This window comes from Hirundo rustica, chromosome 3 (assembly GCF_015227805.2).
Source record: "Hirundo rustica isolate bHirRus1 chromosome 3, bHirRus1.pri.v3, whole genome shotgun sequence".
Taxonomy (NCBI): domain Eukaryota; kingdom Metazoa; phylum Chordata; class Aves; order Passeriformes; family Hirundinidae; genus Hirundo; species Hirundo rustica.
In genome coordinates this window covers 94,638,217-94,661,823 of record NC_053452.1, presented here as the reverse complement: position 1 = coordinate 94,661,823, position 23,607 = coordinate 94,638,217, and the positions used below count along the sequence as shown (strand labels likewise).

Here is a 23,607-nt window from a genome sequence, read left to right as displayed (position 1 = left end):
AGCTCTAGAAGTGTGACTTAGAGATGAAAGAAATCATTGTGTAATGAAGAAAATCTGTCTAAAAATCAAACAAAAGGTTAGATGAATGAAAGACATATGAACATGTTTTCAAAAATTGTGCTTTATAACTACACATTAGGAATCATTCAGGAGGAATCAGAATAGACTAATGGAGAAAAAATCAGGCGTCACATACAAAGAAAATCAAACTCTGAAAATACATGAGCCACCCATTTCCTCATCTCCAAAGAATATGCTGTTGAAGTATCACTTTTTGTTTATCCCATTTTTTTTTAATATGTTTTTTTCCCCCCAGATATCCACTAGCAGCTACTTTGAGAAAAGATGTTGAAAGAGAACAACTTAACATCTAATGGAAAAGGTTTGATTTTATGTCCCTCAGAATATGATCCAAAAGACCCTTCTGGCAACAGATAAGAAAAAATATTTTCTAGATCATGAACCTTGGAGGTCAGTAGAAAGTAGGGTCAAATTTACCTATTTAGAGGAAGAGACTCCATTTAGAGGCAGGGAAGAAAACTAAACCAAAGTTTCTGAGCGAGTCTTTAAAACAGCTCATATATGGAATAAATAAATAAATAATTCCTTCCCTTTAGTAGCTGCCTTGTAGGAAAGTTCTGAATATTAGGGGTGATCTATAAATTACATCAGTTCTGCTGGCAAATGTCGTAAGTTTAGAAAACATATGATCTACTACATCTGCTCAATACTGCAGAGGCTAAGCTAGATATGGAGATACCTCATAGCATACCTTAGGCACACAGCAATTTTCATGACAAATTTCTATGTTGGATGACATTCGAAACAGTTCTCACTAAACACTTCTTACTAAGAAGAATCATATTCTGATTGGTGAAGCACAAAACAGAATCACCCATTTGTTTCATACAGTTAATGTACCTCATAATATTTCTCAAAATGTGTACTTAATATAAATGATGGCATAATGCTGGCTCTGTATGTTGTAGCAGTAGTAGATAGGACACAAACCTTCAATTGTGTTCCAAAAGTTCTATGATCCATATTTTTTGTTACTGCACAGTTTCCCCCCTTGCCATCCAAAATATTTTGTGTTTTTCTATAACTTGGCTAATGCTCTACTCTTTTGACTTAATGACAATCAAATTATCAGAGAAATAATTAATATTTGTATTTTACATTTCAAAGTTATAAAACTGCTGACCTCTGCTTTGGTGAGTCCAAAGTATCCAGAATAATGCATTTTAGCATTTAATAGGAGTAAATCCAACACTATTGCTCTAATCAGTGAGGCAGGTTTTTTCCTTTTTTAAATGAGTAAGCTGAATGAGATACATTACTCATAAATAGCATGGTCATCTGTAAACATTGCCAATTCTCAACAAAATTTATTGGCTTTCAGTTCTTGAAAAAATGAGTAGGAGAGTTGGATGTGAGTTCCTTATGTACTCCTTCCATAGGATATACATACGCATGTGAATTTCAACTAGCACTTCATTCGTCCATATGTGTCATGGACAAGTGGAAGCTTCAGACAAGACCTGCCTTAGCCTCAGAACTTGGCAGCATCTTAAATTTAAGGACTTACTCTGGTCCACAAGTTCTAATGATGGCAAATCAGGTCTATTTATAAAAAAATAATTACTTCCTAAACAGACAGAGATAACAGACCAAAGATCTTAATCAGAATTACTACACAGTATACAACTAAAGAACTACTAGTAGATTACAGCCTAGCATAAAACAGTGCACTATTCAAGGTACCTATAATTAAAGCTGGCAAAAGAAATAGTATTGTAATCTACCACCAAAATTACAGTAATGTATACAGATTTCTTCACTTAGCCCCTGGGGATTAACCATAAAATAAGCATCTGTACTCATAGGAGAAAATCCACACATTTCCAGGATCATGTATAGAGGATTTCTGATTTGTGAAATTTTGGTGTGGTTTTTCTATCTTGTGAGGTGTCTGTCAGTAAGAAATCCAGCTTACCTTCCAGACCACACTCCAAAACTAATATGTTTATTGGCAGTTGGGAGATGCCAGACTACTGGCCATTTTGGCTGTGGCACCAAAATAACTCACTACAAGACAGCTTCATCCTGTTTGAGTTATCTAACCAGCTAACAAGCAACAGATGAGCTCTTGTTGGGGGTGAGATGCCTTGCTACAATATGCACATCTGTAATTCTACTTCCTAGTAATGGAGATAGGCAAAGAAAATTATTGAGAAACTTATATTAGATGTTTTCTAGAAGACTGTAAATAAGAATCAGTAACAAATGTATCAAGTATCTTAAAGAGATAATTTGTAGAAATGCATCAATAGCTAACAAGTGTCTTATTTTGTTTTTATATATACATTTTCTATTTCAAAATCAGTCTTCAATTTAGAATCCTTTGTGAATCTGAGTTAGCATACTACTGCTTTTTTAAAGTTTCTATAATTTAGAACAAGTTAGTTTCTTTCTTCTGAAGCAGTATCTTTTATCTTTGTAACTTTTCCCCCTTAATTTTCCTCCAAACTTCATTTTTTAACAATTTTAATGTTTCTATGAGAACAGGGAAAACTTCAAACAGTCAAATCACAACATTCTTCTCAATTCTATTGGCCACCTTTTAAAACCTTAACCAGTTTTCTATGATAGAGACGATACAATTTTGATTATTTTTTTATTTTTACTTTATGGTCTTTCATAATGTTTCTGTTATCTGTAAGTGAAATATCATCTGAACAGTTTCAGGATATTTAGCAAGATGGAATTCATTACCTGAAAATGTTATGTTGAAACCTTCATAAGAAATTGAAAAATCAGATATAAATCGAAGCTGGGCAGTAAAATTTCCAAAGAGACCGGCTTTAATTGTAGGTGGTAAGACTGAGCCAGTTAATCTGGCTACTGGCTCTGTGAAGCTCCCATCTTCAGTGATGAGCAAATAGTCATGAGAACTCTCAAGGTGAAAAGTATGAAAAACCAGCTGTACACCTTTAAAATAATTAAAAAGAGAGGAAAGAAAAGCCATTTAATATCAAGTTTTTTCCATTCCTCATATGTAGGTGACACAGAAAAAAATACTTACATTACATGGAAACATTTTGAGAAAAAGAATCAAATTCTGAAATTCTGAAAATAAAGTTTGCAGAAACCACATGAGCTGAACTGAATAATATGTGCAATGCGGATGCTTTAAAGTTCACTTTAAATCAATAGTTCCCATAACAGAATCAATGGCATACAGCACTCTGAAAATTCAAATTTGTATAATTTAGGTATTATTCAAGATCCTGTATGTCTCTTTTATTTATAATATCTACCTTGATTTTATTATTTTCTAGGACATGTACTTTAATACTTGGCTGAAATTTTGTACTTGTGGTTTATTTTTGCCTTTCCTCCAACACAATTCTGGTTTTTAATTCTAAACTTCAGTTTCCAAATACAAGGACAAATCATACGCAAGTTTTATGTACAGTCTTATATAAATGCAGATTCATAATTTCTGGGACTGACACTTTACTTGACATCATGACTGTTTTTTCATTTGCCTACTTCTAACCCAGTAATGAATTAAATTTTGACTTACAGTTCAGTTTTCAAATACAATAAATATTATAAATTTACTGTAGGGATCAACATTCTTCTTAGCACATTTTTCTCATATATTTTATATTTAAAATGTCTTAGGAGTTTTAAACAAAAAAAAAATCCAGTCTTTAAGAAGATTTTAAAAGCAGAAACTTCCCATATACTTCTCAGTAACTTTTTATTATGTTTTGCTTTAATGGTATATAACACATTATTGCACCCTCTGGACTTTTTCCTTAGGTTATTTTATACGTTCCCCTAATGGATAAGTTACGAGATTAACTATGCACTCAAATATTACTCTACAGTATATGTAACAAAAGATATATATATATAAGTTGTTGCTCCAATGGTTTATGCCTGAAATCTAAGGTTACCAATACACAGATCAAATCTGTTAATTTATGCTAATAATAGTAAACAACGAGCAACAAGGTCCTGGCATTTTTGACTGACAGAAATTTGTTGCTATTTAACAAGTAGCCATTATTTTCCCATATTTTACCTCCTTCTGCTCTTTTCCATTTTTCTGATACTAAACATTGCCATGGCAACTGTTAAATTTATTTTCAAGGAATTATTCCTTTGAAAAATTAACACAAATGGAAATCCCACCCCTTTGAAGATATTAATTTTGGGAAGTTAAACTTATTCCTCAAGGAAATGGCAGCAGAAAGTGCTGGTTTAACTCATAAAGGGACATTTTCTTTTTTAGCCATGTGTGTCTGATTTTTTGTTTTTCCATACAGACATTATATATATGCAAAATATATTAGATAACTTACCCTTGCCATGGGACACTTCAATAGTCCATGTGCAGTTTTAAAGAGTTTGGTAAAAATCAGGAAAACCTGGAGAAAGAACAGTTCCACTCTTCCCATGAATATATCCACCACATAAAGCTGGGGGGGAAAAAGAAAAAAAAAAAAAGTAATACAAAAAGCCTATCTTGAAAATGGTTTGAGAGAGAGAGACAGAAGAAAAAGTTAATTTTTTAACATCACTTAAAATTAAAATAGAGTCAAGGATTAAAATAAGAAGTTAATTAATCCAAAGTCACAATATTCATTTGACAATAATTTATTTTGTTTTAAATTATTCTTTGAAATGGAGTTTATGTTTCATCTACAGCCTTTCCTGCTAGTCAGCAGAATACAAAATAAATACAATTTTTTTATTGCAAGTATTAATTCCTGTTGCAGTAGTATGTAAGAAATAAGGGGATTTTTTGTGAAGTAACTCAAAAATATCTTGCTGCTACTTTTCTTTCACGAAATATTTTGAAATGCATGCATGCAACTGCGTTTTTAACCAACAAATACTTAAGTAAAAAGTACATATTTTCAAATAAGTAAAGTTTGATGATTACTGCAATGATTATGGGGGAAAAAAGCGTAATTTCCTAATTTTCAAAGATTTAGATTGTCCCATCATAAGTAATTTATTTGTAATTGAATATTTTGGAAGACACGAGAACTATGCTAGGAGACATTTTATGCATAGTAGAATTTACTAAACTAGGCTTTTCAAATTTGCATTACAAATTAATTAAAGTTTAAGATTATCATGCCAAATTGCTCACAGATCTTATAAATACAGCATGACTGTGCTTTTCATGCATCTCTTACTGTCCAGTTTTTATGCTGTTGTTTTTTAAAATTTTAATACTAAATATTTAAACGATTAAAGCAACAAACCTTAAGATGCTTTTAGCCTTCTTCCTCACACAGAGTGATACACTTTGCCATTAAGTAGTTGGAAAACGTACATGACAAAATATACAGTAAACTTGCAGTACCTTTATGTACATGTGTGGTATATATATATACATGTAGTTGGCTTATAGATTAAGTTCCTTTTTTCATTTCTTATTAGACTAAGGTTTTTGTTAAAGTTTTTAAAACTTTTGATTTTATGTAACTTATATATATTTATAAGTAAGTAGAAGGAAAGGAAATGCTACCAGCCTGGAATATAGTTATTTCTGCTTGCAAGTATGAATTAAAACACATTTGACTAAACCCACAGTAAATATATGGTTGATAATACTTAATAATAAAACAGCATTATAGACATCAGGTTTATAGTGCCATTAATGTACAATAATACATTAATTCAAAAATACTTGTCTTATTCTGTACAACACCACAGAAGGAAGAAAATATTTGACTGTGCAACATTACTGAAAACAGATATTACATATTTCAAAATAATTTACATATTTTAAACAAATTAAAAATATGGAATTGATGTGCTTTAATTTAGCTCTCACTCAAAAATTATTTTCATGTTCCACCTTGGCATTAGCAAATTTTGAGAATGACACGTTACTTAGAGGGGACTTTAACTACCTTGTATTTGTACACAGGTTTATTTTCTTCTTTGTCGGCATGAAACAAAGCAACATGCTTTCCCTTAGGCATTTATTCTGGTAAATTATGTTCTGAAGTTAAAATTTTGAGAACATCAGTACTCTACAGATGAGTGCAAAATGTTTATTTTCCACCTCAGTTAAATCTGTCATATTCCAAAAATTTGGGTCACAGCTTGTTGAGCCTCAAAAAGGCAAATACACTAACAGCATGATTATCTAATAGAATATGAGTTCTATTCCATGTTTTTAGACTAGTTAATACAATGGAGTTTAATCAGGAGGACTGAATGTATGTTGAACCCTTGTGGTTTGCCTAGAGAGCATACTCCAGAAGGTTTGACATTTCTCATACAGTCACATGAAAGTGGGTGAAGGACCTAGGGAAAAAAACTTTTTTTCAATGAGTGAAAATTAACTAGCTCTTCCTGAAGTTCAACATTCATATACAAAATAAAGAGTTAAATAATAATATTTTTACTCAAAAATACATTCACACATTTTATTACAAAGTAAGTAGAAAAAGAAGAGAATACTATTCAATCTTCAGATTCCTTCACATTTGTCAAACCCATCAAGGCAAACCTAACAAGGAAAGAAATCCATAAAAACAATGAAAAGTTATAAAAATTATTTGTGTCTGTACTTGTAAAGGAGGAATGCGTTGCAGTGATTACAAGGTGACTGAGTTTGCATGCTAGATTAGCTAATTCTTTAATAACCTTTTTGTGGTTTAGATGTTTTGAGCATGGGGCCAGAAGGCTGGTGTGATACTTAGAAGGAGAAGACTAGTGCTCAGATTTAACAAAACTGTTTAAGACAGAGTGAGAAACTAAAATACTTTGCTGAATCTGACTTTAAGTTTGTCCTTTGACATTCCACTGTAATCAATGAAAGCCTTGGACCTGAAAGGCAAGTTACAAATACATTAATTTAAGCAATTCACTGAAGCAAGTGCCTTTCTTTGCTGCTGTGGTTTCTATAAGAGGGATTTTGTAGCAACTATACAAGGATTCCGTGAAGAAATTAAGTTTATTCAGAGGTTCACAGAAACAGAACTTAGCCAAAAAATCCAATTACAAAAAAGAACACAGAAATATTTGTGAATACAGTTGTGCTAGTTTTGGCTGGGGTACAGTTATTTTTCTTCTCAGTATGGGGCTGTGTTATGGATGAGCACAGGGTTGATAATATAGAGATGCTTTTGTTATTGCTGAGCAGGTTTTACACAGAAACAAGACTTTTTCTGCTTTTCATATGCTACACCGGTGAGGAAGCTGGGGGTGAGTGGAAGATTAGGAGGAGACACAGCAGGTTAGGTGTCCCAAAGGGGACAGGTGATGGCAGCAAACCCAAAGAATAACCCATGCCATATGGCAACACACTCATATAAAGTGGGGAAGAAAAGGGAAAACAGAGAAGTTCAGACTGATGATATTTGTCATCCTAAGTGACCATTACATGTGATGGGGCCCTGCTCTCCTGGAGGTGGATGAACACCTGCTGTCCTTGGGAAGCAGTGAATAAATTCCTTGGTTTGCTTTTCTTGTGTGCACAGCTTTTGCTTTTCTTACTCTACAATCTTTATCTCAAGCCACAAGTGTCATCACTTTTATCCTTCTAATTCTCTCCCTGATCCTGCTGGTGGGAGTGAGTGAGCAACTATGTGAGGCTTGTTTGCTGGCTGTTTAAACCATGGAGTAATTCAGCACTTTAAAAAATGTGTCATGAAATTTGTAGACAGTTTCATACTTCATATCCACCAAAACAATTAATAAACTAACCAAAACTTCAAAACAAAAATATGTTAAGAAAATTAATTACATTGGCTGATCATGGTTTATCTGTTTTAATATTGAGCATCATAAATTTTAAGCAATTATTTTTGTATGCAGTATTTAGAGTTTAGTCTATAAATTAAGCTTATTTGCTTTGTTTTGAAAGTATTAGTTGTATGGCACCATTTTGATTCATAGGTGAACAATGGCACCCTGCAAGAATCTGAATTTTTCTGTTTGTGAGTATGTGCCTGGGATTTTTTTCAGTACTTTACTGAAAGCTGATACAGAGATGTAAAGCCTGGTTTCTACTAACAATAAAATAATTTTTTAAAAGTGTGGATCTTTCTACAATTGAAGGGAGGCAGTAGCAATGACAAGCTTAATTAGTTCTGAAAAATAGTAGATTAACTTTTGTGGACTTTAAAGCTGCCATCAGAAGAGCTTGACACTTACCATCACAGCTGGGTAACGCATGATTCCACTGATGGTTTCTTTCACATATGAGAGGTTCTTCATCACTCAGTGTATATCCTGGATCACAGCTGAAGGTTACTGTGGAGCGGATATTAAAGTTGTTACCATGGCGATGGCCATTCACAGGAATTCCCGGGTCAAGGCAGGAATCTGATTCCAGAGTAACACCTGAAACACACAGATTTAATTTTGGTTTTTTACCTTTTTTTTCAGATAGTAAATGCAGAAAAAACCCAAACAAAACACAAAACAAGGAAGACAGGAGAAAGAAAGAGCCTCCAAATGATCCTAGTTAGCATTGGCTGAGAACTGATATGGGATATAAAACCCTTTCTCTAGCTAGTTATCTGACTCACAGAACAGTTTGCAAATATTAAGTTTCATAGAATAGAGAAGTACAAATGAAATAGAAAGAGACTGAAGCTTTAAGGTTTATTTTGTCAATCAATTAAAAACACGAAACCAATAAAAGTACTGGACATCAGAAACAATAGGTAGATACTACAGTTCAAAGTATGAATAAAAATTTTGCTAGTACATAAATCATATTTGATTATTTCATCTATTCAGTTTCTGATACTGCAGGAAAACTAAATTTTCCTCTGCAGTTGTGATTATTTGGTGCTACAAGAAGCAATGTCAATAAACTGCAATTGAAGAACTCACAAATTACTGAATTCTTACAGATATTATCCTATGCATGAAAAAAAGAAAGACTAATACTAAAGCTTTCACAATTGTATAACTCTTATCTGACAGAAAGTCTCTGATAATTATGTCTTACAGGAGAGATTAAATAGGTTTTGCAAATAAACCTGGAGCTATCCACTGAAAAGAACTCCCTGAAATTATCAAATGGAGGCTCATTAACTGCACATTATACATTGTGCTTCTAGTGATAGCAAATGATTGTGGGATTTAATAATATAATGAGCAATAATGTACACACATCAGGGAAACAAATAGACTCTCTATTGGGATGATAGGAATTTATTTTATTTTCTGTTACTATGTGTGATGAATTGACCTTGTCTGGCTTCCAGTTCTCCACTCAGCTGCTCATTTCCCCCTTCAACAGTACAGGAAGAGAGAATAAGGTAGAAAATAACATGAAGAAAATCAAGGGCTAAGACAAAGACAAGAAGTTCACATCTTGTGAAGTGATAATAATTACTGTGACAATCAAACTAATTTGAAAAAAAAATTAACTTATTGCCAATCACAAGTAGACTAGGATGATGACAAACAAAACAAAAAACTAAAATATACCATCATCCTCACCCCTGTATCAGGCTTGCATGACCAAGGGTTAGTTAGTAGACAAGGGTGGCTACAGAAGTGGCTTCTGTGAGAAGCTGCTATAAACTTCCCACATGTCCAACAGAAACCAATGCCATCTGCCATCAGGATGGGTCTGCTGCCAGCAAAAGCTGAACACCTCAAGAGATGGCGGCAGAGGATCTGGGATAACATAGTTAAGAAAGGCACAAAAAGCTGCTTGCAGAAAACCAGCAGCCATAGAGAAGAGTGAGAGTGTGAGAGCAAATATTCTGAGACACTAAGGTCAGTGAAGAAGAAGAGGGAGGAGGTGCTCAAGGTTTGGAAGATCCTGCAACCTGTGCTGAAGATCGTGGGGAAGCAGCTGTCCTCCTGCAGCCCATGAAGGTTCACAGTGGATCAGAGATCCACCTACAAACTGTGCAGGAACCGACTCTGCCGCAGATGGATGGTCAAAGGAGGCTGTAATCTTGTGGGAGTCCACATTGGATCCTGGCAGGATCTGTGGCCTGGTAGAGACAGGAGCTTACACTGGAAGAGCTTTGCTGGCAGGACTTGAGACCCTGTGGGAGACCCACACTGGAGCGCTCTGTTCCTGAAAGTTTGCACCCCATGCCAGAGCCACTCATTAAGAACTGTAGATCAGGGGAAGCACTCAAATTTTAAATATTCATGGAAGACTGTTCCCTGGGGGAGGAACTTAATGCTAGAGAAGAAGAGTCTAAGGGGTCCTTCCACCAAGGAGGAACAAGCAGCAAAGATAATGTGTGATAAACTGATCACAGCCCTCATGCCCTGTCTCCCTGCACCTCTCAGAAAGAGGAGGTAGATAAAATTTAAAGTGAAGTTCAGCCAGAGAAGAATGGAGGGTAGTGGGAAGGTGTTTTTAAGATATAGGCACCTGGGATCTAGCCAAGGTTATTCTACCACCACTGCCTTCTTCACTGGCATTTCCTAGTTTCTTAGCCCTCTAAATGGCTCAGCAGGTGCTGGTCCTCGCAGCTGCTTGTGCCTCTCTAACTCTTTCTGTGGAAGTTATCCTCTCAATTTACTGCTTCTACCCTGCCCTGTTTATCATGGACTACCATACAGCCTAAGGAACAAAGTAGGAGGAGTTCACAACTAAGGAAAAATTGATTTATCAGGGCATAAAGTGACGGGTTCAGAACTATAGATATGAGTGTTGAAAGCAGGAATACAAATAAAAATATAATAAATAATGACTCTAGCTTTCACAGAAAAATGTACCCTCCAGCTCTTCTTATATCTCACTTAGAATTCAGGTTTGGAAGTCTATAATCTAGTTTGGATGAGGTAACCCTGACATACTTAAAGTCTAGACAAATTAGTTTCTCCAGATTTGCCTGCATACTCCTAATGTAAATGTACTGCGTTAGCTAACACAGGGCATTTTTAGATTCCCTTTGCCTGGATAAAATTGCTTAATATAGTCTCAAAGATCCCATTTAAGTCTATAAGATTCTGCACTGTGAGCGCCCTTAATAATTTCATCTGTATGAAATTTTAACTTTCATACACATTAGGTTTTTTCCAGACTTCATCATACTTCATATTTTGAAATATGTTAGTGTAGGTGGAGGCCAACAGCAGCACTCTCAAAATTCCTTCTTCTTAGAGCAGCCTGCCACCCTGAACACATCAGCTGCTTTGGCATTCTGAGTCACTTATAACAGGTAAACTCATCAGTTTCTTTTTGAAATGATAATTAAAAATTACATTGACCCCATTGTTTCACATTTTTGTAAGAAGACCAAAAGCTATAGGAAATTTATCAACTTCCAACTTCCTGACTGAAGTAGTAGTGTTAAATAAATAAACTCAGCTCAGGCAACAGAGTTTCATTTTCAGGGAAAAATATTCAGTATGTAGTTTCAGCAACCATGCACATAGCTGAAAAGAAATAATCCCTCTTTCCTTCTTTGCAAGAAGATTTGATTCTTTTTCTTAATAGGAGGTAACCTAAAATTAAATAATGGGCAATACTGAGAGTTCTGACTACAAAAAAGATATGAGAAATTCTGGCACAACAGTGATTAAATGTGGTTGGAAAATAGTTGTAAAGAGTTGATTGAGAAGGAGCACAGGCAGTAGATCTAACTCTAGGACAGGCTGCAATTATTAGCTACTTGGGACCATGACACAATTATCACACTTTACCCCCTGGCTGCCAAGTAATATTTTTTCTAAACAAGAACAAACCTTTCAATGACTCCTTATGCATCATATTTTCCATGTTAGTAACCTTCTACTCTTTTTAAACCATGTCACAAACTGGCACAACAGTCTACCTGGTCATCAAATTAAGATTTTTGAACAAAAAATAACACAAATAATTTTTGAACAAGTACTAGATAAAACAGTCCCATTGACAAAACAAATGTGTTTTCTGAAATTGTCTTTTAATTTTTTTAGATGGTTAAATACAATGTCTAGAAGATTCCACTTTTTTTCTGCTACATTTTTCTCTGGATTATAGAAGTTCTGTGTGGCATCCAAATCTTTTTCTATTGTATCTCTATTTTGTATTTGTACAAGGCATTTCTCCTTCCCCATTTAGGCTTAGCATATTTCTTTATAGAATAAAACTCTTTTTGTTTTACACTCTTTCTTCACTTCATCTAGCTTGTTTTGAATTCTAACCTCAATCATAATGCTTGCTATAACTGTAGGTTGGAATCATCCTTAAATTTTAACTGTTCTTATATTTTCATTAAAAAAACTTTTTTTTTTTTTTTTTTTTTTTTTTTTTTTTAACAGCGTGACAGAAACTACATAACAATTTAGGCTGGAAGGAATGTCTGGGTGTCATGTAGTCCAAATCCCTTGCTCAAGCAGGGTCACCTAAAGCTATGTGTGGAGGTAGATCCATTTCTAGATGTACTTTCAGTATCTCCAAGGATGGAGATTCCACAGCCTTTCTGAGAAATGTTTTCCAGTGCCTACTGTACCTTATTGTACACTTATTGTACTGTAATAATTTTGTCTACTCTAAATTTCTATATTTTTCTTCAAATGATTTATAAAAGCCTTATGAATGTGAACACAGAACTGTTTCCTCCCCTTTCCATTGCAAAAATCTACAAAAGAAGTTAACCTGTCAAGAAAGAAATTGTTTTGACATAATCTGTTTTTGTGAAATACAAATAATTTATTTCTTATCATTTTGTTTATCAGCTTAAAACTTGTATCTTTCAAGAACAAAGGTATGACTTATATCATTGCTCCTTCTGGTCCAAATATCTTTTTTTTTTTTTTTTTCCTCCATCCTTGCTTGGAAAAGTGTGTGCCCTTTTGAATTTTATTTTTAACTTCCTTACAAATTTGAATTTTTAGACATAATTTTCAGTGGAGTGGTCCTTCCTCTTTGCCTCTGAGTATATCAAAGGGAATTTCAACAGGTCCTGATGAATAAAATATATTTATTTCAATATTGTGTAGTACCCTCTCTCCATATGCCTTACTTTCACCTTGTTCACTTAATTATGTTAAGTAAATGGTAAAAAATATTCTTTACTGCAAAAGTTGCAAAACAGGAACAAAATATTTAGTCTTCCTTGTGACCACTCATTTTTGGTCAGACTTTTTTTTTTAGTATTTTTTTTTCCCTTATTTGAATATATTTATAGATATTTTTGTTACTGTCTTTCTGTCTCTTGTTCTTGGAACTAAATACATTAGATTTTTGTATTTATCCTAAGAGATATGTGTTATTCTTTGATTGATATCTATAGTAATATTTCAATATCTACAATATTAATTCTTGAGTTACATCACTAAAAAGGATTTTTGAGCAGCTAAGAAAGCTTTCTCAAGAATTTAAATAAAAAATAAAAAAGAAACAAAACAAACACAAAAACCCCAAAATGAAACAAAACCAAGGAAAAGCAATTACAAAACAAACAAAACCCACCAAAAAACAAACAATAGTTTTCTGCTCAGCTTTTCCTTCAATTTCTTTTAAAAATTACTTTCAGAATTCATTTGTAAGGACTCAAGGACATTCACCTACCAGTCTGCCAAATTTGGTGGTTTACATTTTTGAAAGCCATTAAACCATGTTGCTTCATTCTTTCACTTCTTATGAATCATAAACTCTATAATTTTATGGTCACTTTTCCAAAAATTGCTTTTCTTATTTAGCCTCTGTATTGATTCTTAGCCATAGTAAAATGGATTGCTGAAACAAACAAACAAAAATCTTCCCCAATATTTCAAATCTTTTTCCACTTCTTGTATCCTGCCACATAAAATTGTATGAATCTTTTCCTCATATCCAGACTATTCAAAGGATAACATTTTTCTCAAATGAAAAAGTGTGAGGAAGTATTCTGATGCTGCTTTATCATGGTTAAAATTGATTGTGGGGTGTCTGACTGATTTTAACACTTCATCAAATCCGTTCAGATTGTGTATTTTGGAGCTTAAAAAGTTCTTTTCTGAAACCTAATCTAAACAAATACCTACTCTTATACACTGTGAATACAGGATCTCCTCTATTTTTTTTATTATTGATGATTTTCATTTAAGAAAAAACACAATATTGATTTTGTGGATTTTTTCAATGGCCTCAATAGGAATGCTTTTGCTAAGATGGATAATCTTTGATGTTAATGCAATTTCCCTGACTATGTAAGAGAATTGTAATGTTTATCAAATATACATTAATGTAGAGTGCGATATGACTCTCTCAATGCATGACTGAAATATGACCTATTTTTCTGATAAATTTTAGGATAGAAGGAAATATTAGACCACAGAAAGTACAGACTTTGAAGTAAAGCATTTGGATTTAAGAAATAATTTATCAATTTGTTTTACGAATTTTCATGTTCTCTTATATAAGGAAAGAAAATTTTCAAACATACTTTAATAAACAAAGGAACAATTTACATTCAAGGAATCTTCAGGTAAATTGTTTCTACCTGTTTTTGTTTAAGATGAAAACCAAGACTACACAACCTACTTCTCAGAATGAAGAACCAAAAACCCCCTACGAAAACAAACAAATAACCAACCAACAAACCAAATAAGCAAACCCCACACAAAACACAAACTAGGGAAGCTGAGAGATCAGGAAAATGTAATTAAGGCATGAAGCACACTTACCAAAATAAAGATTAATTATTTTTAACAAAAATATTTTATCAGTAGTTTTCCTTAAGGAATATTTTAGCCACTTCATTATTTTTTTGCTTAGATGCATAAGAGTTAAACTACACTGCATTAGCTATGTTTGAAGTGCTATCAAAAGGCTGAATGACAGAAATTTAAGGAGAGGAATGAAAAAAATATTTTCAGATCCTCCACAGTAACTTTATTGGGTTACATATTTATTAAAGCTAAATTACAGTCATATTTTAGCGTAATAGAATATACTACCATCTCAGATTCAACTCAGTTTAGTTTATATTGAACCTTTTATTTTAAGCAAGGTTAAGAGCCTTCTGCTTCACAGTGCAGTGATTCATTTTATCATCAAAAATTATGACTATAATTGGAAGATTTTAAAGGTAATTCCAAATAAAACAGGTATTTCAACTTCCAATGAAAATATCCAGAAACTTTTCTTAAAACTTAAAATTGACTACCTTGTCTGTAACAAATCTAAGAAATGTGAAACAAATAAAAGATATCTGTTGTGATATCTTTAAAATTAGCAACTTCTTTAATTAAACCTCCAAGGCAAATCAAAATATAATTTTAGTCTCCTGTATTCCTGGCAGATTACTCAAGGCTTCTATTAGGTCTTTCTACCTGGTCTTGCTCTTTGAAAACACTTCATCTACTTAGCACCCCCATGTGATGTTATTGTGATGACTTTCCCTCTGTGATGTGCACAATTGTCAATACAGAGTAAAGGATCACAGAAATGCTGCAGGAGCTCCTGATGCTGACTAGCACAAGAAGATAGACACTGCAGCAAATTTCATCTGTGTTACATGAACACATAGAACACAAGGCAAAATGGAGACAATTTTAGTGCTGTGAGAAATCTAGTGTGAGGAAAAACACAATATTAAACACAGTGAGGCTGTGATTAACTTAAGAAGGCTTGTGGAGCAAGTGCTCCAACACAGGTGTAAAGCTTTTAGCAAGCTTTCTCTGCACAACTTTTTTTTTTTACTTTTTGTTCAAGATTTGATGTAGCTATAAAATATATCTGGACAATATTCCAGATTCAACATTACAGCAAATTTACAGCAATTGCACTAGTTTCCAAATAAGAACAACAGATAAAGTTGACGTTACTAGGTTGGCACAACCGCAGTAAACACACCAGCTCTTTTCAGTAAATAATTGAGTGGTTGTACTATCATATAAAGACCAGTTTAACTTCAGACCATTTAATAGACATAATTTTATGCACTCAATTTAAAAGAAAATGCTATTATGATGAATCTGTACTTCACATGAAGATATTATTATTGATTTATTTGCATTTTGGAACCATTATAGATAAGGTGTCCAAGTCTGTTCAGCCCTACAAAAACCAGAGAAAGAGAAAAAGAGAGAAAGTGAAAGTTAGAGAGAATATAGGGGACACCCAAACAATATAGCTATACCCACAAGGGAATGTTTCTAAAATTACGTTGCATTTGATTAAACAGCTAGGTCTGTAAAGACTCTGAACAGCATAAAAGAACTCATGAAGAAAAAAAATTTCCAAAATGAATACTTCCAGAATTCTCTGTTAGTACAGCATAGAGTAAACATAATTTATCCTAACAAAAATATAACTACTGAATTTTATTTGTTCCCATTTGTTTGCTCATTTTCTAAATGAATTTTTTTTCAAGATTAAATAAAAATCTATTTGAGAAACACCAGACTTACTCTCATAGTGAATTAGGAAACCAACACTGGAACGACTGTTGTCTGTAGTGAACAGCAGATACATATAATTTCCAGTACTAATAAGGAACTGGGGTGCTTGTGTTCCATGGTATTCTCCAATTAATGGTGATGAATTAGCTGGCCCATCTCTGACTTCCAAAGTGTCATAATTAACTTCAGTCTGGAATCTGAAAAGGAATATGCAAGTCAGCTGGTGGATAGATGAATGGTGTTATTTTCTTCAACTGTTAGAAATGCAACCTGCTTGTAACTGATCAAGAATACCATGCATAAAAAAATTACATAGCTACAAATCCATCCATGTATTACTAAGAATAACAATTAAAGAAGGTTTCATGAATAATTTTCCTTGCTTTGGTAGTATTGTAAGGGATTCAGTATACTTCAAATCAGCTGTATTACTGGCCTTCAGAAAGACATTTAGTGGGAAATCTGGGTACAAATATGCAAATTGTCTCAAATAAAATAGAATTATGAAGATCCAAGAAATCTTTTGACCTCAGGTTAATAAATAGTTGGACACCCTAAGAAGATTTTCAATAGCACTTCATTATTTCATCTCAATAATTTCATTATCTGATATTTGCTCTTTGGCAAAAGCTGTTTTATAGATAGTCAAGGTGTTGCTTTTTTTTTTTTAATACCAAGATTTTATTCTAATGTAGCTTGTTACTTTACTTTTAGTTAATCATTTTTGTCCTATGAAATAAAGCAGTAAAAAAATACTGGATTTAAATCAAGCCTTCATTTTGAAATTTGTTACGCTTATAATAAGCATGACTTCTTAGTTTGCTTTAGTGTGTCAAAAACCCACAACCAAGTCATACAGACAACAGTGGAAAATAAGGAGACTAATGAGGGTTGATTTACAAGAAAAAATAATTTTAAAATAAACAGCAGAGTCAATGTGTCTGCCAATCACTAAACCACATCACATTTCTCAAGTTCATAATTGATATCTATGTATGCCGTCATCTACTACTAGTTCTTAAATCAAACAGAACAAATCTGCTCTTTCTCTAGATGAATTTGAACTGGCAGTTTTTACATCAGAAGTTTTCAAGACAGTTTGTGGTTATGTAAGATTCTGATATACTGTAGCATTTAAACCATGCACACATAAATTTTCCTGTCAATGAAGTTTGTGCTATTACACAGATATCTACACTGCTCTAAATATTTTTGCATGCAAATGCATTATTCTATTTTCATCTTTCAGAAATTCATATATTGTGAGATTTTTCTCTTCTATTCCCATAAGGCTTGTTAGTTCAACATCTGAGAGCAGCAGAAATCCCTGCGCAATACAATACTTTTTTCAAAGTGAATGCCTTTAGCTGTCTTGCCAATATGAGACACACTTTGTGGTCTAGAGATAAGAAACTCTATTCTTGTAATTAAAGTGCAAAATATTAAACACACAAGAAAGGAGAAAAGTATGTGACATTCCTTCAAAGTGTAAATAAACTTTATACTTCATTAGGCAATGATGACAGAATTACCAAGCTTCCATCCAGGCCATTACATTTTACAGGACAAATAGCATTGGTCTTGCACAAACATTTTCACAGACACATCAATATTGAACAATATAAGAACAAGTTCAGTTTTAGCAAGTACTTAGTATTCTTTCTAGCTCTCTCTTGTGGTTCCTTGAAAACAAAAGCACAGCCAGAAGTCAGAAAGCTTTTGCTTCACTATCAGAGCTAATGACTGCTGGGAAACTGACATAGGCACTTGATATCATTGCTTCCTCTTTACACAGAAAACCCTAGATATATGGTACTTTATTTGGATAAGCTGGATAAAATCCAGATGTTTGCTTTTACTGATATTTATCTGCTTTGACAGTGGAATACAAGGCTTGCAGGTTTGCTAAAACATTAAGCATTTTTAGGAACCATTTCTGGCAGTGAAATCAGCTAGAATGGAATGGCCTACATCCATACTATTAATCACATCCTTTAGTCTGGTTGATAAACTCAAGGAGCATGTTGGAGACTATTTCAACCATTTAGCTGCACAAACACGAGATTTTGTGTCTGGAAAAGCTCACTGACTCTATTTAATTTACCAAAATAGACAGCTACAGAGGGCATCAATGAAGCCCTTGACAGTTTTTCAGTACCCTTCCATAATTTCAGAGATTATACATTGATTTATCCTGCAGCAGAATGATGAAAACAGACAGACACAGCTAGACTGGTTTAAATACTTCATTTGTACTCATAATGAATAGACTCAAGATCAATAATTGAATAGTTCAATTATTTCGACAGTTATGTTTGTGAAGGAAACTAATTAAGAATAAAGTGCTCTCAGCCAGCAATTGTGGTTTTCTTAGCAGGGCAGCATGACAACAATGGATGACAAACCCTTGCTGGAGACAGAAACTAGAAAATAACTCTTAACATCAATTGCGACTATAACAATGATTTTTATTCCCAGCAGATTCCTGCTCATGTGAAACTTGAATGTGACTTTATAATACACTTTTCTGATTTCATGGATTTAAGGCAATGAACTATTTTTAAATTGGTCTGGGTTTGTTGTTGCTTTTTATTTTTAGTCTTTACACTTTCCCTCAAGTGATAAATCAAGACAGTTAGTCATTGCGAGTTCTTCATAGCTACTGAAAGTACCTAACTAGGGGTTACTTTTTGAGTTTTTAGTTTATTTTAAAGTTTATTAGCTTACTCATATTAATTAGAGGTAGCATGTCCTCCAAATGTACATAGATAATTTTAAAAAGACTTAAGAGATGTTGTGTTATACTATTCTTCATACAGTTGTGTTGGTTTTGGATACAGAGGTTAGTTGTATAAATTATCAAAGTATTTTTTTTATCAATATTCAAAGTACCAAAGATTTTCAGGTTAGCCATTATTCTTCTACCCCTTTCCTCATTACTTGAATCAATTAGTTTTTACTTTTCTCTTGCCCTTCCAGGCATTAGGCACAATCTGAAATGCAAAATGTTTCAATGTTCACTAATCATAGGGTCATGCAGTCATTTGCTGCTACTTCTGGAAAGTTTCTAAGGACTCTGGAAAGGCGCATTTGTCTAGCAACATTAAAGCTTCATTAGCTCAAGAGAGAGATAATTTACATTTTTAATATCATATTTGTGCAAAGATTCATTCTGTTAGGTATGCCTTTGAGGCAAGTCATACAGTAACGTATAAAAGGATTCCATTTTCCCCGAACTAGACCAAATACTTGACAAAAATATTTTATTTGTTCCTGATTTTTTTACTGATTTATAATTTGCTAACATTATATCAGCAAAGTCAGGGTTTTTTTGTAAGCAATAAAATGGTTTTCCATGGAATTTTTGCATTTGTGTTGACAAAAGAAAATAATTTTACTGCAAAAGCAAGGGTATACTATTATTAATAACCATAACATTTTCAATAAAATTTGTAATGTGATGCAGTAAAGTTACACAATTTTATAAATCTACCACAAAAGCTCCATAAACAGTGAAAGTTTTTTTCTTTGTCTACCAAAACCAACATGCTGAATGGTAATAATGTTTTGAAGTTGAAAGAATTAGGGTATGGCAACTGAATCCATTTGCTAATAACACTGAGATTAAGTTGAAGTAGATTAATTGTGTATCTGCTGTACTTACAAAATCATATGTGATCAGAATTCTCCATTTTGTATCAGGGTAAACTCAAAGTTCTTGTTTAATTTCATTTCAGTTCAATTTGCACACAAAACTCTAGAATTCTGTTAAGAGAATATGTTTGTGCATCTGTCTGAAATTCAGGAAATTAGGTCCTTTAACTGCATCACATGTAACAGAAGCTTAAGTTTCTCATTAATTTTCTCAGAAATATTGCCATCACACTATCAAATTCAAGCACATGGAAACATCTGCAACTTCAGGCAAAGCATTTCCTTTTATAAAATTTAAATGTTCCATCTTATAACTAAGACTGTTATTTCCATTTAAGAAGATATCCCTGAACCTCAGGCTTCTGATCATTAATTAAAAACAAAACAAAACAAAACAAAAAAAAAAAAAAAAAAAAAAACAAAAAAAAAAAAAACAAAAAAAAAAAAAAAAAAAAAAACAAAAAAAAAAAAACGAAAAACCAAACCTCGAAAATAAATATAAACCTATAAATATTATGAAGCCTTTAATGAGGAAAAAAAAAAAAAAGGCATCTTAAAATTCTGGAACTTCCTGCTGAGTACAAGGGAAGCAAACTACACATTAGAAAGCTTTAATTGCCTACTTATGGGAATAGTATTGTGAGTGTTGCAATGAAGTTCCTTTTTGTGGATTGGGTTCTTAAAGTACATATTTATTCTTCAATAATAAAACAAGCATTTATGCTCAGACCCTACTTCTTGTTTGACTTTATGATACTCACCTGTCAAAAGTGATCTTAATGGAATGTCCTGGTCTTGCTTCAATCACCCATTCACAATTAAGTGAGTCCTTGTAATATCCTGGCCACCCTGGTGGCAAGATAACACCACTCGATGCTGTCAAATGTCCACCACATGGTGCTGAAAAACAAGAAAAGAAATATTTGTAACATACAAGTTGTTTCTAATATATTCAAAAAAATTGCAAAAAATCAAATTAAAATGCATAGAAATATAAGTTTAATAAGTTTTAGTAGTTTAAACAGTGTTATGAGCACTTCAGACTCATAATGTCTGCAATGTATTTTATCAACACTTATTACTCTCTATATTTTAACACACAGAGCATGGCACTTGGGTCTGCCAGCCTTCCTTCTGTTGAAAAGCACATTATCTTGTTAAAAAATTATAGTCTCACCACATTTCAGTCTGGTATGATTCCACATTTATGTGGAAACATTAGACAAATTATTCCAAGTAATTATTACCATTGTACTGTGCCGCACTTTGAGTAATCATTGAGCTCAGTGGAACAGGCAGTTGTAAATATTCCATTGGATCTTAGACTGGTTTAAGTTGAAGGGGATGTCTAGAAACTATCTAGTCCATTTTCTGCTCAAAACAACAGATTGCACAGAACCATGTCCAGTCAGGATCATGCCTTTCCTCCAAAGTCAGGTACTCCCAAGACTTTCTGAGCAATGTGTTTTAATGTTTGATGACTCTCACAGTGAAAGGTTTTTCTTATCTTTAAACATAAATCCATGTATTTCAGTTTCTGTTCACTGTCTGGTCATTTTACACCACTGAGGAGAGTCTAGCTCCACTTTCTTTAAACTGTCCTATCCATTTTCTGTACATACTGAAAAGATCCCTCTTGAGTCCTGAGCCTTTTCTTTTCCAGTCGGGACAAGTACAGTTCTTTCAACCTCTTCTTGTATGACAGATGCTCCGAGTCTTATTTATCTTTGTGACTCTTCACTGGACTCACTGCAGTATGTCCATATTTTTCTTGTACTGTGGATCCCAGGAGAGCACACAGTGCTCACGACATAGCCTCACCAATGCTGAATGGATGGGAAATATCTGTCATTTATTCTCAACCCAGTTCTCCTACCTCTCTCATCCCTCTGAACAGCAGCACAAACATAGTTTGTGGTATGTACACCAGCCACTCCCCCCAGGTTTACATCATCTGCAGACTCACTCAGAGTACATTCTGCCTCAGTATTCAGTTCAGTACTGAAGATTTTAAACAGTATTGGATAGGGGATTGACCCCTGGGCTACACCTCTATGAATTAGCCTCCAGCTGTACCTTGCGACACTGCCTCCAATTCTATGAGCCAAAAAGTTCAGTTAGTTTTCAGTCTGCTTCACTGTTCACTTCTCTAGTCCCTACTTCATCTGTTTGTCATTGAGAATTTTGCGTGACACAGCACCAAACACGTTACTAAAACTGAATACCCATTACTCTCCCCTCATCCATCAGACAGTTCATCTTAACGCAGAAGGTTATTAGGTTGGTCAGGCATGATTTCCACTTCATAAATCCATGTTGATTTATGAACATGGTCTGATTACACCCAGTCATCATAGTTTCCTTCATTTTGTCCTAGCTTTGGTTTGGATAGAGTTAATTTTCTCACAGTAACCTTGCGGGGGCAGAGTTTGGAGCTGTGTGCGCACACACGGTTACTCTATACCTGGCTGGTTATTCTATACCATTCACACCATCTCTGAGGGTTAGAAGTCAGGGACTTCACTTGCAAGAAGCAGAGAATGTGACATGGGGTGAAGGAAAAGCACGAGCAGGAGGATCTGGGGGGGCATTTTGTCTTTGTCTCAGTGGCCACCCACATGTGGAGCCTGGTTGGGTTGGTTAGTGAGCCAGGCAGTGGGTGAGCACTTTTTTGTATGCAAATCACCCAAATAACGTTTGTTATTAATATTATTGCCTTACTATCTTATCTCATTGCTGTTTCCCTGTCTCCACTCAGAATATCTGCCTTTTGTCTCCCTCTCACAGGGGTGGGTGGAGAGGAAAGGAGCAGCTTCATGGTGCTTAATTTCTGGCTGGGTTTAAACCAGAGAACATGGTTTGAAAATGGCTTCAAGGAATATTATTGCATCACCTTTCCCACTGATAGAGATGAGACCTGTAGCTCTTCATATCTTCCCTCTTTTCTTTCTCCAAGACTGGAATTTGCTTTCTGCCAGTCCTCAGTGATCTCCCTGGTTTAAATCAGCTTCCCAAGGTATTGAATGTCCTTACGATGTCATTGGATGGCTTCTTCAGAATTCTTGGCTGCATCCCATCAGACCTATTCTCATATGTCAAATTTGTTTAAATATTCTCTAACCTGATCCTCCTCCATAAAAAGTTTAAAAAGAAAAATGTATTGCAAGAGGACTATGAAAATGACAGGGGTAGACAGGGGGCATTTTTCAGAGCAAAATTAAACTGCTTTGGAGCAGGATTAAACAACAGCATAAATGACAGAACAAATTTAGGAAAACATGAGTCCCTTAAAAATTTAAGCGGTCATGGCACAGGGCCTTGGGATGTTATACTTCACTAAAGGCTATGGCACAGCGTAACACCGGAACACTTTCAAGGACAGGTAAATTTATCTTAGTATCTTTTATGTTGTCCTCATAGAAGAAGTCAATGGTATCTTTATCAGAAAATTCCACATTTCAGTGCAGGAAATCTTGCTAGATTTCTTCTGTTTCTCTAAGTAGTGACTATTATGCCATATAGAAATGGTTGGCAACATGAATTTGTGAGTTGTAAATTGATATGCCTAGATTTATTTCAATTTTATTTTAAAAAAACTAGTAAGAGAGGTTC

General features: G+C 34.0%; 1 protein-coding gene across 1 annotated transcript in view; it reads right to left on the bottom strand.

Annotated features, from left to right (window-relative positions):
• CSMD1 (CUB and Sushi multiple domains 1) overlaps positions 1–23,607 on the bottom strand; it is a 950,789-nt gene that overhangs the window by 245,172 nt on the left and 682,010 nt on the right. Inside the window, 5 exon segments of the mRNA XM_040059570.2 lie at positions 2,776–2,991; positions 4,377–4,493; positions 8,197–8,385; positions 16,351–16,538; positions 20,757–20,895. Of these exon segments, the coding sequence (XP_039915504.1) occupies positions 2,776–2,991; positions 4,377–4,493; positions 8,197–8,385; positions 16,351–16,538; positions 20,757–20,895 (849 nt within the window).